At 38.8% G+C, this 18,999-nt stretch overlaps 2 protein-coding genes across 9 annotated transcripts in view; one reads left to right on the top strand and one right to left on the bottom strand.

Moving 5' to 3' along the window:
• Positions 1-621: 621 nt before the first annotated feature.
• On the top strand, positions 622-5,314 carry LOC105684113 (ribosome biogenesis protein BMS1 homolog). The gene has a single exon (XM_012397238.3). The coding sequence runs from the start codon at positions 1,406-1,408 to the stop codon at positions 5,114-5,116; it is 3,711 nt and encodes a 1,236-aa protein (XP_012252661.2). The 5' UTR covers positions 622-1,405; the 3' UTR covers positions 5,117-5,314.
• Positions 5,315-5,482: 168 nt separating this feature from the next.
• The window catches only part of LOC105684112 (filamin-A), a 24,562-nt gene continuing 11,045 nt past the window's right edge, over positions 5,483-18,999 (bottom strand). For 3 of the 8 annotated variants that reach the window (XM_020851245.2, XM_012397237.3, XM_048658526.1), the window contains 26 exons: positions 14,415-14,561; positions 14,105-14,332; positions 13,674-13,988; positions 13,382-13,600; positions 12,977-13,297; positions 11,290-11,511; positions 11,015-11,202; positions 10,729-10,933; positions 10,515-10,652; positions 10,263-10,436; positions 9,883-10,190; positions 9,580-9,808; positions 9,364-9,492; positions 9,081-9,296; positions 8,827-9,003; positions 8,497-8,736; positions 8,292-8,435; positions 7,783-7,941; positions 7,549-7,697; positions 7,287-7,473; positions 6,960-7,222; positions 6,721-6,892; positions 6,423-6,641; positions 6,135-6,331; positions 5,757-6,059; positions 5,483-5,662 (listed from right to left, as the gene is read on the bottom strand). In XM_020851245.2, the coding sequence (XP_020706904.2) occupies positions 5,591-5,662; positions 5,757-6,059; positions 6,135-6,331; positions 6,423-6,641; positions 6,721-6,892; positions 6,960-7,222; positions 7,287-7,473; positions 7,549-7,697; positions 7,783-7,941; positions 8,292-8,435; positions 8,497-8,736; positions 8,827-9,003; positions 9,081-9,296; positions 9,364-9,492; positions 9,580-9,808; positions 9,883-10,190; positions 10,263-10,436; positions 10,515-10,652; positions 10,729-10,933; positions 11,015-11,202; positions 11,290-11,511; positions 12,977-13,297; positions 13,382-13,600; positions 13,674-13,988; positions 14,105-14,332; positions 14,415-14,561 (5,321 nt within the window). In that variant the 3' untranslated portion in view covers positions 5,483-5,590. Of the gene's footprint in view, positions 5,663-5,756; positions 6,060-6,134; positions 6,332-6,422; positions 6,642-6,720; positions 6,893-6,959; positions 7,223-7,286; positions 7,474-7,548; positions 7,698-7,782; positions 7,942-8,291; positions 8,436-8,496; positions 8,737-8,826; positions 9,004-9,080; positions 9,297-9,363; positions 9,493-9,579; positions 9,809-9,882; positions 10,191-10,262; positions 10,437-10,514; positions 10,653-10,728; positions 10,934-11,014; positions 11,203-11,289; positions 12,335-12,976; positions 13,298-13,381; positions 13,601-13,673; positions 13,989-14,104; positions 14,333-14,414; positions 14,562-15,171; positions 15,328-15,401; positions 15,650-18,999 lie in introns of those variants that run through there. The other 5 variants (XM_048658527.1, XM_020851248.2, XR_002305566.2 and 2 more) reach the window with 5 other exon arrangements.

Below are 18,999 nucleotides of genomic sequence, written 5' to 3'. Positions count from 1 at the left end.
AATGCCAGCTCAATTTCATTGACGGCTTCTCGTTCGATACGCTTTTTTACATTGAAAAAGCGTCCTGAAATTATTCTGACAAATGCTTCACTTTTTTGCCGAAAAAAACAGTAAGCCTATAGCCTTGGAATTTTCTCAAAATCTGAGATGAAGATCTAGATTTTTTTTGGAAGGGTTCCCCACGCTATCCTCATGTATTTTGATCTCAGGAATCCGAATCTGCAAGCAAAATAATTCCATCTATGAAATTGATCGAGTTATCGCCGAATAATCGATCGAAAAAGTGAAAATTCAAAGATACCTCGATGGAATCTTACGCCAGCTCAATTTCATTGACGGCTTCTCGTTCGATACGCTTTTTTACATAGAAAAAGCGTCCCGAAATTATTCTGGCAAATGCTTCACTTTTTTGCCGAAAAAAACAGTAAGCCTATAGCCTTGGAATTTTCTCAAAATCTGAGATGAAGATCCAGATTTTTTTTGGAAGGGTTCCCCACGCTATCCTCATGTATTTTGATCTCAGGAATCCGAATCTGCAAGTAAAATGATTCCATCTATGAAATTGATCGAGTTATCGCCAATTAATCGTTCGAAAAAGTGAAAAATCAAAGATACCTCGATGGGATCTCACGCCAGCTCAATTTGATTGACGGCCTCTTGTTCGATACGCTTTTTTACGTAGAAAGAGCGTCCTGGAATTATCCGGTCTCTCTCGTTCACCTTGACGTGTGCGGTTCCGTGCACAAATTACGTTTGCCGGTAGCCGCCTAGGTCCGGAAAAATTGAGAGATAAATTGTGATTGAGAGTAATCTCTCATCGAGATAAATTGTAGGTTCAAAGTGCAGCGTCGCAGCCTCCACAAGTTGAGTTTTATAGCAATTAAATAATATTAACTGTGCCTTGTGGTTAGAATGTGTTATTTTTCAATTTATTTTTTTTTGTGCAAAGCGCATGTGATGAAACTAATCATATTGGGCAATGTTTTTTCATCGATACTGCTATCTTTTCGAATTCCATGTCTGTTTTACATAGCTTCTTGTTAAATTCGCAATCTATCTCGATGGCGCCTCTGACGACATAATACCACATGACTATATTTGATGCAAAACTGCGTGAAGCGTTAGCATGAAATTGCACCTTTACAAAGCAACGAAACACGTGCGTAATCCAAATGTGATATTTTAATCGTACAGCGTGGTTAAAAGTTTAGAACAATCCAGAGTTGACTGCAATAATTATTCAAATTCAAGAAATCATTTGTTAAGGACTATGAATTTTCGAACGCAACTGCTGAAAATTCTCATTTAAGGTTATCTTATCGCTCGTAATATAATGCCGAATTCTACCTCCGGACATTAGTGATGAATGATAATCCTTCGTGAGGAACTTTAGAACGATACCATTATGTCCGAAGTCCAAGAAGGAACGATAAAACACAAATTACATCGTGACCGCAATGCGGGGCGAAAAGCAGACAAGAAGAAATCCAAGAACGAGCACGTTCAGGAGCTCACCGATAAACAGAAAAACCCAAAAGCCTTCACATTCAACTCAGCTATAAGGGCTGAGCGTCGTTTCAGACGCAAACAAGATATTGATACAAAAAAACAACACATACCGCTGGTAGATAGAACCCCCTTGGAACCACCTCCAGTCCTAGTGGCTATAGTGGGACCCCCAAAAGTTGGTAAGTCCATGCTGATTCAATGTTTGATAAAAAGCTTTACCAGGCAACCACTGAGCAATATCGTAGGTCCTGTTACCGTTGTATCAGGCAAAAAGAGGCGCATCACATTTATGGAATGTAACAATGATATAAACAGCATGATAGATATCGCTAAAGTTGCAGACCTGGTTCTGCTCCTAGTCGATGCGTCGTTTGGTTTTGAAATGGAAATCTTTGAGTTTCTGAACATATGCCAGGTTCATGGCATGCCACGAATTATGGGTGTTTTAACTCACCTTGATTGTATAAAAAATGCCAAACAGCTTAGAAAAATCAAAAAAACATTGAAGCATAGATTCTGGACAGAAGTCTATGCTGGTGCCAAACTGTTTTACTTATCTGGTCTTCTCCATGATGAATATCTCCGCAATGAAGTAAAAAACCTTGCTCGTTTTATCTCAGTCATAAAGTTTAGACCTCTTACCTGGAGGACCACACATCCATACTTGTTGGCAGACAGAATAGAAGACTTAACGCCACCTGAATCCATGAGACAAAATCCAAAAGTAGATAGAACTATTAGTCTGTATGGCTATGTCCGCGGGGTCCCTCTCAATAAAGAAAGTTCGGTTCACATACCAGGCTGTGGGGATCTTAGGATCAAGGATGTCAGTTTCCTAGCTGATCCATGCCCACTACCTGAGCAGCTGAAGAAGAGATCCCTTGTAGAAAAGGAACGATTAATTTATGCTCCATTTTCTGGAGTGGGTGGAATTGTTTATGATAAAGATGCCGTCTATGTTGAATTAGGAGGCAGCCATTCCCATCATGAAAAAGAAGGACAAAATACAGAATTAGTAAACTCTCTCATGGATACACAGGAAACTATTGACAAAAAATTACGGCACAGTGAAATGCAGATTTTCAGTGGTGCTGAGCCAATTAAATCTGAGGATGTTAGAGACAATATTAATACTAGCTTAAAAAATGAAGCGATCATTGGGGAAAACTGGATCAGGCGAAAGGTGATATTTAATGATGAGAGAGAAGAAGAACTTGAGGGAATTGGTGACAATGATGACAAGAAGGGTGATGACGGCATAGTAGAATCTGACATGGACGAGAGTGATTTAGAATCAGACACGAGCAAAGCCAGCAAGAGGAAACTTCCACAAGAAAACAAAACGAGTAATAAAAAACAGAGAACAGCAAGTGCGACTCTACTGGATACAACTGAAGAGAGTGAAGATGACGAGAGCACCGAATCAAATGACTCGAAGACTGTGAACACCTCTGGAAAAAGTAGGGACAAGACGGAAGATGAACACCTGTATCGCGGTCTTAGTAATAATCCAGACAGCCATATAAAGGATAAGATCTCTGAAGCATTGAATCTAATAAGTAAACACAAACCGAAAAAATTGGAGCATAATGAATCAGAGACTGATCTAAGCGAAAATGAGAGTTTTGATGATGAAAGTGAGGATGATTTTGAGCTCCATGCAAAAGATGACAACTTTTTGAATGAGGTTAAAGAAGAAGATGATGATGATGATGATGCTGAAGAGGAGGAAGACAAAGAGGATAAAGAAGAAGAAAATGAATTGCAATGGAAATCCAATCTCACAGAAAAAGCGAGCACAGCTTTCACCAATCGGAAAAAATCGCGGGCAAATATAATGAAAATCGTATATGGTACATTTGACAAATCTTTGGCAGAAGAGAATGAAGTCGCTTCTGAAAACGAAAATGAAGAGCAAGACATTGGGGGTATTTTCCACATTGTACGAAAACAGCAGACAAAAAAAATAGAAGAACGAGAACTGAGAAATCAAGAAGAAAGTGTCTTTTACTCCAAAGAATTGACACACGATTGGTTATTAGATGACAACAAACCACTGCTGATCAATCGATTTGTGACTGGTAAATGGAAGGGATCTGAGGATGCTGCGGAGCTTTTAAAATTGGATGACCTCGAGGATAACGAAGAGCTGTATGGGGACTTCGAAGACTTAGAAACGGGAGAAAAGCATCAATCCGATGCCCCAAAGGAGATGACTACAAATGAAGCAGAAGAACGCCGTAATCTTATAGAAAAAAAGCGTAAGCTCAAGGAAAAATTCGATTCTGAATATGACAAAGGAGATGACAAATCCTATTATGACGAACTGAAATCTGAAGTAGACAGACAAGCACAACTGAACAAATCAGAATTTGAAGGGATCGCTGATGATGTTAGAGTACAGCTTGAAGGATATCGACCAGGGATGTACATCCGTGTAGAACTTGATTCTGTTCCCTGCGAACTACTGACCAACTTAGATCCAACATACCCCTTAATAGTTGGCGGACTTCTGCATGGAGAAGAAAACATTGGTTTTGTACAAACTCGGATAAAGAAACATCGTTGGCATAAAAAAATTCTGAAGACTAAAGATCCACTCATAATTTCCGTCGGTTGGAGAAGATTCCAAACTATACCAGTATATTCTAAACTCGAAGACGATCTGAAAAATAGAATGCTTAAATACACACCTGAACACGTTACTTGTATGGCTCATTTTTGGGGGCCGATTACTCCTCAAGGAACTGGAGTACTCGCAGTGCAAGATGTGGTCGCCAGACAAGCTGGATTCCGCATAGCAGCAACAGGTTCAATTGTTGAATTGGATAAATCAACTTGCATAGTCAAGAAATTGAAACTTACAGGCGTTCCCTTGAAAGTATACAAGAAGACAGCTTTCATCAAAGGGATGTTTAATTCCAGCTTAGAAGTAGCGAAGTTTGAGGGTGCAAAGCTGAGAACAGTGTCAGGTATCCGGGGTCAAATCAAGAAGGCGAGTTCCAAACCAGAAGGAAGTTTCCGTGCAACCTTTGAGGATAAGATACTGTTAAGTGACATCGTTTTCTGTCGTACATGGTACAAAGTTGATGTCCCACGTTTCTACTCTCCTGTAACTTCTCTACTGTTGCCACCAAATAAGAAGAATCAATGGCGAGGAATGAAGACCACAGGGCAGCTGAAGAGGGAAAATAGTTTGAAGGCCCAAGCGAACTTAGATTCCCTTTACACACCTATTGAGAGAGAACCAAAAGTATTCAAGCCTCTGATCATCCCAAGAACCCTGCAAAAAGTTTTGCCTTACAAAGATAAGCCAAAATTACCGCAAGTTCCTGGTAAACTTAAGCCAAAACTAGAGGATCAACGTGTTGCGGTAATCAGGGAGCCTAAAGAAGAAAAGATTGCCAAATTAATGAGAATGCTTAGAACTTCATACAGCCATAAACAAGAACAATTGAAGGAGTCTATGAATAAAAGAATCACCGCCCATCAAGCCCGTATGGAAATAGAGGAAGCAAGGAAAATGGGTAGGCAAAGGGAACTGAAAAAACAAGTGTTCAGAAAACTTAGTAAAGCTGAAGCTAAAAATAAAAATAAAAAAAGGTGAAGCCTAACATCTACAGAGAATATTTTTAGTCGAATTTGTTGTATAGAGCATAACGAAAAAACAAAAATCTGCAAACTTTGTTGAATATCTTAGGACTTATACCAAAACTGTTATGTACTGATATGTTTGATCTGCGGTATGATTTCTTATGCGATTTATAATAAATTATGTTCTCATACTTTTCAAACCTCATAAAAATCTTTATATTGAATTTCCTTTTGGCTCCCCACCTGTATCTCATCATCTGTAAATTCATACCATTGAATTATTATACGTTTCATTGGAGCTCATAAAAAATTGAGCAGCTGAAAATTCTCTTGAATATTTTACAATTCACAGTTGTATTAATTTTATCGAAAACATTTATATGCATAATAAATTATATTAATATTACATGAAATAAAATATATTATTAGTTTATGTGTAATAATAAAATTAAAAATTATCATAATAACAATGCTAATTGTAGTTATACTAAAGAATAGCTTGTGATCCACGCCACGAAGTGATTGTTTGATGGCCTGCAGTCGAATAAGTATCCGTGCTCTGAAAAGTCCAAAATATTTTTGCAAAAAAAAATTATCAACATTAATTCTATCCGTGAGTAATGATTCATCGTTTATGTGGTTTGGCACCATACCTGTGCAAGGAGCAAAAGTTCGTCTTGGGTGTCAACAATTCTGACGGGAAATGGTGAGCCAGGTACAAGAACCCCTGCCCATCGTACTTCGACTCTGTATTCTCCAGGTTCAGTGGGATCGTATCGGCACAAAATTGTGCGATCCTTTTGATTTTCACGTTGCATTTCAACTCTAAAAGCTCCTTTAGGTCCACGCACTCTTACGGTAAGTTGACCGGCACCAGCACCACGTGTGTCGCAAATAAATCTAGACTGGAATGTTGCTAGCACACCGTGTTCTATTCCTGGACCGTACACTCTCACCTAGAGATCGACAATTGAAAATCAGATCATTGTTCCTGTCATTAAAGATGATTTATTTTTGCTGATCAGAAATACCTTAGAAGCATCAGGGGCGCCAGAAACTCGGAGAGTAAATGGTGAACCAGGTACGTGTTCTCCAGCATATTTAATGGTCAGAGCATGACGACCTGATTCTTGGGGCTTAACATTGAGCGTAAAAGTAGCATCACCATGATCGTAAAGTTCGCAGTAAGCAACTTTATGAGGCCCCACGCAATGCGCCGTCAATTCACCTGAATGGAAATAGCATTTGTTAAGTATTTTTCGAATATTAAGTAAAAATTAGTAGTCGTGGGGTAAATCTACCACGAGAATGAATCTCACCTGGTCCTGCTCTCCTCGTATCAATGAAGCTTCTTATTTCTTGACCAACCGTTCCCTGTTTTAATCCGTCCCCAGAGCAAATTACTCTGCTTGCATCTGCAGCACTTGCAACATTTACCTGTAATGGACATCCCTTCACTTGTCTACCATTCCAGAGTACGGTTAACAGGAGAGACTCTGATGTGAGAGGAATGTAGCTAGCTCGATAAACGCTATCACCTATAAAATAAATTATCAAGCTTGTCAGCCGGTATCTTTCATTTGAGAATAAATGATGCAGAAATTATTTCTCGCTCACCCAAATGCTGTAGTACGACCGTGATCTCGCTCGTAGGAGACAACAATTGAACTTTCGGAGTGCCATTACCTGCCTGCGAACCATCTATTGTAAAACTGGCTTCCTCACCACATTTTGCAGTTGCTAAACCTCGACCCGTTAATATTACTCTGCTTGTGTCGGGCGCTGCTGGCTAAAACCGGAGTTGAAAATGTTCTTGACTTTCGATCTATGACTCCAAAAAAAAATAAAATAATTACCTCAATTTCTGGAGTTATGGCAAGCTTTGGAGCACCGGGAAAAGGTGCTCCGTTGAATAAAATTTCCATACGGTGCTCTCCACCAGAAATTTGAGGAGCAACGAGTTTCAGTCTGTTACTAGAAGTCATTTCAAAATTCAAAGGGTAATCTCCGATGCTTCCGCTGAGTTCGCCAGGCCCAGCTTCAGCTGTATCAAAGCTTATTTTACTTGACGGATTGAGTTTCAGTCTACCGGCATCGTCGCAGACGGCTGCCCACCCACCTATCGAGAATTAATATTTGTTTTGAATTAAGATTTGATAAGATTAGTTATTCAAATAACTCACCAATGACACGGAGATTTCTTGTGTCAACGATTTTTGGGTGCCATGGAGAACCTGGTAACTGGTGTCCCGCACAAACCACTCTGATATCAAACACTCCAACTTCGGTGGGCACATAAGAAATATTCCAAGTACCAGAATTCGCCCCAGCCTCTACAGTCGCCTTTGAAACGCTGTCTGGGCCATCGACCTACAATTCAGTACGAAACAAAGATCGCAATTATATACTGCTTAATTTTGTTGGATTCAGTTTATTGATGATTACCTGGACAGCTGGAGGACTTCTTGTACCAGTAACAACGAAATGTGCAGATTTTCCCACATGACCGTTGAGTAATCCCTCTCCTTTTGCCCTAGCTTGCCCAGCAGTTTCCACTGTGTACACTATCGGACTTTCAGAAACTGGCGTTCCTCCTAAACAGTATACAATTATGCAATGAAGATCGATTTGGTGAAACGGTGGATGATTTTAGAAAAAAAAAGAAAGCTCTCTTCATACCATAACTTATATTGACCAAATATTTTCCGGGAACACTAGGCGTCAATTCAACTAATTCAGTTCCATCATTGAGCGAAGTGATTTGTAGTGGAAGCTCCTGTCCAAGTGGGCTCGTAGCTGTTACATCCAACTCTGCCATTCCAGCTTCAGTTCTTAACACTGAGACATAAATTTGCATATGCAGGGATTATAAGGAAATTCAGTTCACCCGTAGCTCGAGGTAGTCAATGAAGTCTGACACTGCAGTGTATCGCATGCAATAGAATGACCAAGGCCATTTGAAAGTGGTAGAGATTATGCATATGTTCTATGCAATTATAGTGTTAAACAGCCTTGAAGGAGGCTTTGAAGTTGTCTACAAAAAATCAATCCCACTTTCTAAGGCAGCTTTTCTCATCTACAGAAATAAAAAAACTATGTGGAACGTAGCAAACTGGAGAGTTGTGGGTTTCAGTTAGAATTCCAAATATATAGTAGGGTATTGGCACACATAAAAGACATCGACTTACGTTTAAATGCAATACGATCGTGGACTGAGACTATGGTTGGTCCTAAATCTTGCAGTTTTATTTTCGAAGCATCAAAAGCTTGGCAAAAATACGGAGAGCCGAGCACCGGCTTGGCACCCTGTAGTACGTCAATTTTATATGTTCCTGAAAAAGAATTTTTCTCGAATGGCAAAAATATCTTCAATGTATTATAAACTCGACGTACCGACAGAATTAGTCGTGAATTCAGCGAGTAAGTTCCCGTCTCTATGCTGGTAGCATCGAACAGGTACAGCATTTCCTTGTGGACCGCTAACAACAACGTCAAATTCCTTTCCCGGGTGGCCGAGAGTCTCGATTGTAAAAGACGTTACTTTCCCAACAGCAGATTGATACAAACCCAATCCCGTAGCGGTCACCTCCCGCCCACCTGTTGGCCCTCTTACAGCCACCTCCAATGGACTCCCTACGAATTGCAGATGGAGATTTGTATTTTCGGTTTAATCAATTTCAATTTTTATTTTTCGTCAGAGATAGCAGGTTCCAAGTAATATACCTTGAATATGAACGTCGTTGTATTTTATATGCACTCTATGAGGTGCCGCGCGGGTAGGATGAAATACGACTTCATAATGCCCGTTGTTTCCTTCTCTGATTAAACTATCTACGTCAGCACCTCCGGCACGTACACTCACAGATAATTTTCCAGGCCCTGCTTCTTTAGATGCGACCACTGTAATAAAAATCGAATGCAAAAATTAATTTCCAGAAATCATTCACATGGGTAAATCAATAAGAAGCAATACGAACCAACTATAGTTCCAGGACGATGGCAGACAGTATCGGATATTTCTTTGATGGTAACCTTATTGGGATCAAAGGCCTGCAGGCTCTGTGTGCTGATAACTTTGTGTCCTTCGCTGAATGCCACATTATACATTCCAACGAAACGAGTCCTGATTTCAACTCGGTAAAGTGTTGAAGATAGTTTTGTCAAAGTTGAAGGAATAATGAGGCCATCAGGACCTATGAAAAAATGTTCCGTGTTATATTCCGATCGAGATCATTGCTTACGATACTTATTCACACGCACCTGTGACTTCTGCAGATATAGGGCCCTCTAATCCAGGCATATCTAAATCCATGTATGCCGTATTACCAACTCTGATCACCGAAGGACCTTCTGGAGTTCCTCCGATTACTGGACATTTAAATGGACTTCCTATGTAGAACAGAAGAAGAAATTTATCGATCAAAAACAGAAATCAGTATTTTACATCCTCAGAGAATAAGCGGTAAAAATACAAACCCGGTACGTTATCGTCATTGAAACTGATGTTAACGTAATGGGCACTTGGTATTTGAGGAACAAAAGTCACATCGTAAAGCCCTCTAGCACAGGCTACTACCTCAGCTTTCACGGTGTTATTTTCCGTACTAACGACTAGTTCCAATGTTCCTTCACCAGCTTCTGCTGCATCAACGGTAAATGTTGTCGCTTGTCCTAACAGTGCCTCCGTAAGACCAGAAACATGAACCTGCAGGTATAGATTATCGTAGATTATTAAACGACTAGCTACTATATTCTAAGCCCGAAGAAGTCAGATCGTACTTTTGTAACATCATAGATATTGCAAGCAAATGGCGATCCTTTTATGAGTTCTCCATCAACAAGTATACTGATATTATGCCTCCCTACTTCGGTTGGACTGAAACTTATGTTATATTTTTCATCAACTGGTTCAATCGTGATTGGCAAGGCTATTCCAGATGGTGGAGTTACGATAACATCACAATTCATAGATTGAGCTTGCGGATCAACAGTGAAAGAGGTCACCTGTTTTATAGCAGCCATTTTCAAATTATGGCCAGTAATAACCGCCTGACCCGCACCAACCACCTTACAATTGAATGGTGATCCTAGAAATGAAAGAGCTCTTTATGAGAACGGATTTCATTTGGATTTGACAATATTTTGTGGTAAATAATTACCTGGAACAGGTTCTCCGTTAAAACGAACACTGAGACTGTGCACCGCAGCTTCTTGTGGTTTAAAATTGACCCTAAACTTAGCATTCCCTTCACTCTGCACGTAATTCGGTACATTTTTTCCATTCACTGCTACTATAATTTCCAGATTACCAGCTCCTGCTTGACTTGCATTTACTGTGAACATTAACAGACAAGTTGAGTCGGTGCATAATAAGTCTTCCATGCTCTGTGCAGTCAGAAGTTTCTACTTACTACTAAAAAACACAGGTTTTCCAACAACCCCGTTATTTATATCTGTGACTTTAACTTTGTCCGCATTATAAGCTTTGACAAGAAAAGGACTTCCTTCAACGTGCGACCCATCAAGTTTCACTTCCACACTATGATCTCCTGCATTATTGGATGATTTGTTAGATACTGAAGAAACATGAAGTTTACATTATTGCTATACAATCATTTGACTAACCAACGTCTGTTGGAGTGAACCCAGCATTGTAGGAACCAGTTCCAGTAGGTTTTATTTGTACTGGAAGACTCTCCCTAGTTGGTGACAATACTTCGAGAGTCGGTAACCCCAGGGAACTATCTGCTTCGATGGTAAATGTTGCCAATCGATTAACTGCGACCTTTTCTAGTCCTTCAGTTATCAAAACCTTAGCGGTGTCACTGACCTGATCGGTATCAAGACGCAACACTGAGTAAACAACATCTCCCACTTGAAAATAAATATATTTGACTCAGTTGTCGCTTACCTGGCAACTAAATGGACTGCCAGGAACATCTTCCCCGTTAAATCGAAGATCAACAGTGTGGACAATTGGTTCTCGAGGAGTGAACGATATAGCATAAGTATGAGGTCCCTGGGCTTGTGCAGAAGTGGGAACCCTTCCACCGTTGACAGTAACTTCCAAATTCCCTGGTCCTGCTTGACTCGTTTCAACTAAAGACATTATTATAACAAAGATAGAAGTTAATAAACTGAACTTCATCAATATGAAAACAATATTGATGGATATGATACAAATACCTAAAAATGTAGCTGGTTTCCCTATAACTCCTCGGCTAGAATCTTTGACTTTAATGGCGGCGATATCGTAGACTTTACAGCTGAATGGGCTGCCAGTGACGGGGACATTGCGATGATTCACGGATATTCTGTGTTCTCCAACAACTCTTGGTGTAAAAGCGACGCTGCATGTTGTGTCTTTGTTGTCAGTGACCTGAGCCGGGACAGCCTGTCCATTGGGCCCTATCAAGTCCGCCGGTTAGTCGTTTTATCCAATTTAGTCAGCCAACTAGGGTGGATTACAAGGGCATGGGGAACGGGGGTCATTAGACTACCACTACATGCAAGTACACTGTCGTATGTTCTTAAAAATTATGTCATATGACTTGTAATATATCTTACTCCATGACAAGTACAGAGCTTGAAAAAGCAAAAAAAACCATATGCACACTATATTGTAGCAAGGGTCAATGGCTGCCGCTTTTGTATTTTTATGAAAATTCCTAGCTACATTGAGTATCATTGATAATGCCTGTGATGAAAGCTAACATTCTGTACAGGAATAGAACAACAATTAACACAGCAAGGATTAGAAAATACAAAAACGTAGCACCAAAGTACGTAAGTATATTTATATTCATTAGAAAGTGATGTATTGATTATATAATTTTAGAACAACTATTTTACTGTATTAGTTTGTATGTATGAAAACCAAACAGAAAAAATTGTTTGTATTTTCGAGTTTATTAAGTGTTCCCTATATAACAAAAGCCCCCAATAAGAATAAAATTGGTAAAACACAGTTATGCCATAGTGGTAAATGTTAAGAAAAGTAATGAAAAAAAAAACATATAGAAGTAGTACTGTTATTTCAGGGATGCAAGCAATGATTAGAATGTCTTACTAAAACGCAGGGTCTTCGGGACACTGGAGTTAGGGAGCCTTCACCATTTGATTGATTGATTGATTACAGTCCATAAACTAGATAGTTAAATCTAAATGAGTGGTTTTTTCTTTTTTAATTTTTTTAAAGTCTAGTAATGTCGTAGTCTGAAAGCTGGCCGACCTGCAACAGAGATCATAGAACTGCTCAAGCTACCGGTGTCAAGACAACAAACGCAGGTGTGGACACAAACATATATATAATACGTATATTGTATTCTCTAATGAGGGGCGATATTTTCAAGGATATTAAATACTGTATCCAAAAACATATAAATTTTGTACAGATAATAAGTATAGTACCATGTTATGAAACATTTGTATTATACTGACATTCATCCCAAACAAACTTGTAAAATTCATTTCTTAAACATTCATATATTAGAAAATTATTCATGGCTCAACCATCGTTTCTATCACTTGGCTTGCAGGGAATAAATACGTATGATTTGAAGGCGAAAAAAATTGCGCATTAATTAAATGGTAGAATAGTTTCGTAATGTGAGGATTTTTCTCTATTCTCCATGATACGCACACACACATAAAATAGATGGGTTTAGATTAGTCACACTTTCGATGACACCAACAAACATATGTATAAGTATAGGTACATGAAATATTTATAAAGTAGATGCGACATGCTTTTGGTGGACCAAACGATCATCACATATCAGAGAAATCGTGTTACGATCATTCAAAGATAATGCTTTACAATATTTTGCAGATTGTTTCAATTTTTAAAACTGAAAATCGTTATTTAACTTACCTTCAACGTTAACTTCAAGGTCTTCCAAGCTACCGGCAACGTTACTGACGGTAAGATAGCTCTGCCTTCCTAAACCAGCACTGCTCAATGCCTGTCCACTTACAGTCACATTACTATCCCCACCAACTCTGGTTAATATTGGACATCCAGGTACTGTCTTCTTATTGAATGCGATACTAATGACATGCTCGCACGCCTCGAATGGAACAAAACTGACAGAGAATCGAGCATTTCCTTGCGGAGTTACTTGAGTGGGGATGTTGTGACCACGTGCCGATATCGTTATTTCAAGATTTCCTTCGCCAGCCTGACTAGCATCGACTGATTTGGAGAAAGAAAAGGTAGGAGATTAATGGATTAAATTCTAATAAATCTTAGCACCAGATAATTGATAAACAAACGTACCGGTAAAATGGGTAGGTTGACCTACACTTCCTCTGGCAACAGGCCCGACTAATACTTTATCAGCATTAAATGCTTTTGCTAAAAATGGTGTTCCATTAACAGGGTGACCATTATACTCCACACTTATGGAATGTACACCGACATCTTGTGGTACAAATTCTGCTGTAAAACCGCTGTGCATATTGCCTGTTACTTTGACCGGAAGTTCGATGTGTGGTCCTTAAAAAAAAGTGTGATTGAAATAACGAAATCACGATAACCAGATCATCTTTACTGCCAGATCATAACGTACCTCTTACAGAAACAGCGAGTTCTGCACTTCCACTGCCATCAACGGCCATGTGAAAAGAGGCTGGTTGATCCACAGCTATCAGTTCCAAATGAGCAAGACTCAATGTGACTCTGCTCGTATCAGAAACATTGCAAACAAATGGACAACCAGCAACAGTCTCTCCATTGAATTTGATGTCGATATAATGTGGCTTTGCTACATCAGGCGTAAAAGAAACGAGGCAACGACCACCTCCAACAACTTGAACATGATTTGGTACTTCTCCCTCATTTATTGAAATCTCTAATTGACCTTCTCCAGCGGCACTGGCGTCGACTGAAATTAATCAATTCGAGTATCTTAACATTGACCAAAAACTGGTTGACAATTATGATCATGATAGATTCAAGTAAAATTAGACATGCTGCACAAAGATCAATCAATTATTTTACCTCGGAATTGGCAGGCATGTCCAACAACGGCACTTGGTACGTCAGTAACTTGAATAAGTCTGCTGTTGTAGACTTTGGCAACAAGTGGTCCAGCCGGTAGCTTTTGTCCCGCGATGCTCACTTCTACTAAATGGCTTCCAACTTCACTGGGTGTGAATTCTACACGAAATTCCCCTGCGCGACCTGGTTCCTCGTCTATGTGTGCAGCAATTTGTCTTTTCGACGGAGCTAAAAATTATTTCAATCTGAGTTGTAGTATAATCTAATTAGTTACAGTATGAGCTTGCAAAAATTGAGGATTGTAACTCACTTATAATCTGCACATCTATTTCATTGCTTGTAAAACCAAGGGCCGACAATTCAAAAAGCGCAGGGGTACCTGCTGGGACAAGTCTCACAGAGTCCCCGACAACTGACATTTTTGGACCAGACATAATGCCTACTCGCCACGGCGAACCTGGAACAAACAGAAAATATGCCGAGTCAAAAAAAAGGCGATGAAAATATAGGTATCAATGATAAAGCGTTAGATATGAGAGCCGAATATGTAGGGCAGTAGCATTGTTGCAGACCAGTAAGCAAAAAAAAACGTAGAAAAAATTTGTTTAACATTATTAAACGATTGAATGAATTAAATAAGAAACTTGACGCGTGATCACTTGATGATCGGCAATCGAATCATATTTTCCAGCATGGCATATACTAGGTGTACGCAGTTTATATGTATAAATACGAACGTTCAAATCAAAATAGTCCGACACAATAAATCATAACATCCGTATTGCAAGAATAACAAAATTCCACTCGACTATTTTTACCTCCTGCTTATCAGGACTTGCATGAAGAGAGTGCTGCGATATGAATTTTTAAAAGAAAAATGTGAAAACGTTCAGTTAAGATCCACGGGGTTTTTTTCACAAATCAAAGAGATACGCATATTTCGTCGCACTAAAAAATCGCACTTAGTTTATCCTCAATTGATTGTTATCGATATCAATGATGATTACATAATTAATTACGGAAAATCAAGTTAGGGAGGAAATCGTCTTCGAATTTTATATCCCTACCTTATTGTAACGTGGCGGGTGTTTTCCTGAAAACACTAAAAAACCTAAAAATATATATAACCGGTGTATGATTAAAACCTAAACTAAAACAATATTTTATACTTCACTAAGCGATCAGCGTTCTTTAGCAATTTTTAATATCATGAATGTAAATTTTTTTTCTTTCTTGTTGTGTTAGCTTTTTTACGAAATCACGGTGCATGTATAATCATAATAAGAATGATTCTTGCTTTATTTTACTGATCACGGCACGTTTCGATCCACAGAAGAAATTCAGGTCACTGGGCATGATAGAAAATGTGTATAATGATATAAGAACACTTGTGCAGGACTTAAAAAAATAATGATAATAAAAATCAAAGTAAACAATTATAAAACAATAATTAGACAATCGTCATTCAAAAGGAAAAAGAATAAATAAATAATTCGAAGGATATTGCTGACAATTAAGCAGTTAAATTATTATTATTGGTCAATGCGACTGAAAGCTACTATCGAGCGAGGTGGAAACGTCAGCAGATCGCGATTCTTGGACAGACTCAACAGAACCAAACGCTGAGCCCAGCATTCCCTCCACCGCCTTGCCTCGATCGTCTTGGGCCAGGGCCGGCGATATAAGTCTCTAACTTTACCTACACATAAATATCGAGGAGACATTAATAACAATCGAATTTGAAAATCGATAACCGATCGGTAATTACCAAGCCAATCATTGGCGCTCTCCTCAGAGTGCTCCGCAGCCGAAATGTGCATTCAAAATTCAAAATCCGATCCGCGATTCTGTCACGTGGTTTTTGATGACCCGGTTTTCACGCAAATTTTGAAATCCGGTAGGTAGTTACGTACGTACTTCGTTACCGAAGCGTGTAGCAGTTCGGTCCTGAAATTATACGATTCGGTTGACATCTAGTCACGTGCTGCAGGCACGTAAATAGAAAATTCAACGGTTTTTTCATTTTCTCATTATTATTTCTACACACCGATGCGGAAAGTGGAACGGATTGAAAACTCACGATATAAAAGTACTCATATATCTCTTCAGAGTTACAAAATGAAACTATAATTGCAGAAATAAAAAGCCGCAGTTATAAAATTGATCCAATTTGAAAACTACGGTGCTTTCAACGTCATACATTCATCGTTCAACATTCCAATGAAAACCTCACGCGCCTAAAGAACCGTTAGAAAAAGAGTACATACAGGTATGTACCTACAAATGTATTGCAATTGTACATCATGTACACAGATAGTTCATCAATCATTTTACATTATTTTTTCATCGTGTTTCTGTCTACGGCGCTTCTAATTCATGAATAAAAATCTGAAAAATAAATTTCTATCGTCAGATTCTTTGAAATAAATAAATCCCTGCCGTAATCATCGTCGACTTTCACTCAGGGTTTTTTCAAATATTACGACGTCCCTGAACGCGCCTGCGTGTTAAATTTCAAGTTCCAACTATTTCTTACGCGCTTCACCGACTCCGGACACTTGTCGAACGGGTATGGAGTAAGCGTGTGTTTAAAAATCGAACACTAACGTAATCTTTGTTTGTATGGGTATACGATCTGTACATATACTATGTATACGTATTTTATGTACAACAGAACTGAATGCCGCGACGTATGTTTCTTGGCTCCGATAATTATAATCACATTAGCCGAGGCGGCGCATCCTAACCGTTCGACAATTGTCTTTCACTCAAGAACAAGAATAAAATTTTCTTTGCACGGTACATCGGCTTTTATCGTATGTAGACTTTAAATTAACTCTCTGTAATATTTAATTTTTCTATGTAAACGCGGAAATTAATCAGGTAACCTTATTCATATACGCCAAGCGTACGTTTAAAAGAAATAAAAAAGATGGATCATCGACTAACGTGCATTCCTAACATTACGGTCTGCACAGCCACTCGATGGCGTGTGTAAAATTTTCTAGACCAATTTTTCAACCTACATATAAAAATTCTCGAAAAATTGTTATTGCACGTGTATACATTAAGATATACAAACCGGATGAACCATATCAGATTTATAACTGCAGTATGTAGTTGGATTCCAAAATAACTTGACTAAAAAACGAGTACGAATCCCCCAATGTAAACTCGAATCATCCTATAATTATGTATTATTACATGAAAAAGTTCATATTATAGAAATTATTGAAGACGATATTGAAGTAAATGAAAGAACAAGAGAAAAGGAACCTGATTGTCATCGTCACTGAATAGCCCCGCACGCAGAACAGTCGTATACTAATATTTTCGGGTTACGGGAGTGCATCGCTTGTGCAGCTACTGGAGCGTTGAAGTCACCGCGGCTCACGGTGATTTCAATGCCAAATTACATTGTTTGGGCGTCGCGGCTATAGTCGGCAAACTTTTTCACGTTAGTTGAGGTTACCCGCACCTCGTGAATATCCTGACCTACAAAAGTCGTACAAATTCAAAACTATTATTTGAAAATCAAGTTCAATTGAAATTTCTACAGCGTTTTCTCTGGAATTCGTACGAGCATCATGACTATGGTCTAGTAAACCATTGAACAAATGCCAACGAGCGCATTCCTTTCTATATACGCGCAAACCATCTTGATACGATTGGAAAAAAAAAATAGATAAAAAGATGTATTTTAATATCAATTTAATCCTGCAGCATATATATTCATATATAATTCTACTATATATATCCCGTATAATAACTGCGAACGTGAAAGCCGCATTGATGGTGGCATCCGGCATTGGTTTGTATGGTACACCGGAGAAGATGTAAGAAGAATTTTTTAAATGGGACTTGAGACCTGAGCTGCATACGTTAACAAAAAATTATGTAAATAATAGACTCGGCTGTTCTACTATATTATTTCGTATAGTGCGGCTTACTGCACGCTATTGTTATATCTACAGAAAAACTTGTTTGAGTTATTTTAGTTGAAATAGTGTATTAATACTACAGGTAACAACAATAATTACACCGCAATTACTACGATATACTCTACAGAAAATAGGAATTGTAAAATATTTTAAATCTCAAATGATGATAATACTACTGAAGATGATACTAAAGAAAATTATCTCGTGTGGGGATAACAAATGTAATCGGTAGCTTTAGAGGTAGCTCGGAATGCGGGTAGGTATACCTATCGCCATGTTGGCCCGTTTCTGTGTAAGGTATATGTATATATTCAACACGAGACTCAACAGCTTTTCTCCTTTCGAGCAACAACTATAAAGGCCTCGGCCGTGACCTTGGGCAGGTTGCGGCACTCGTGAAAATCATAATGGAAGTCTGAGTCGCGTTCTTCAGAGAATTTATCTCTGACGAGGTGTGTGTATAACGAAAATCATACATCGCGGTTGAAAAATATTGAAACCAGATTTCGCAAAAAACTCATTTACGAATTGATTATAGAAATAAATACGTATGGGGAAAATGTGTATACGTATAAATGATCGTGGTACACGTGGGTAGGTATAAGGTAGGCGCGCCTATAACATCATTCGTAACCAAATACGTCCTCTAGAGTACGCGGGGCTTGTCTCGTTGGCATGTCCAAGAACGGCTTCACAAGCAGCCACACCTATACCCCTCTGCACATCTCTCAAAGATAAGAAAAACACGCAAAGAAAAATCTCAAAGAACGAAAAATAACATGCAACAATACTATTGTAAGTATAATGCTACAGCGTGTTTAAATGGCGTGGGAGAGCACCTCTTCATCTTCGCATAACAGCCGTTCTACATCGCAACCAAATCTATACACGAGATTGTATACGAGTTGACTGTGTAGGGTATTACATAAGGGATCACAATTATTGCAATATAAT

The sequence above is a fragment of the Athalia rosae genome, chromosome 7 (genome assembly GCF_917208135.1).
Source record: "Athalia rosae chromosome 7, iyAthRosa1.1, whole genome shotgun sequence".
NCBI classification, from domain to species: Eukaryota; Metazoa; Arthropoda; class Insecta; order Hymenoptera; family Athaliidae; genus Athalia; species Athalia rosae.
The sequence above is the reverse complement of the archived record's forward strand: the minus strand, read 5'-3'. Positions and strand labels throughout refer to the sequence as shown.

Excerpts from the sequence above, each read along its gene's own strand:
- LOC105684113 (XM_012397238.3), top strand. The coding sequence starts at position 1,406 with ATGTCCGAAGTCCAAGAAGGAACGATAAAACACAAATTACATCGTGAC.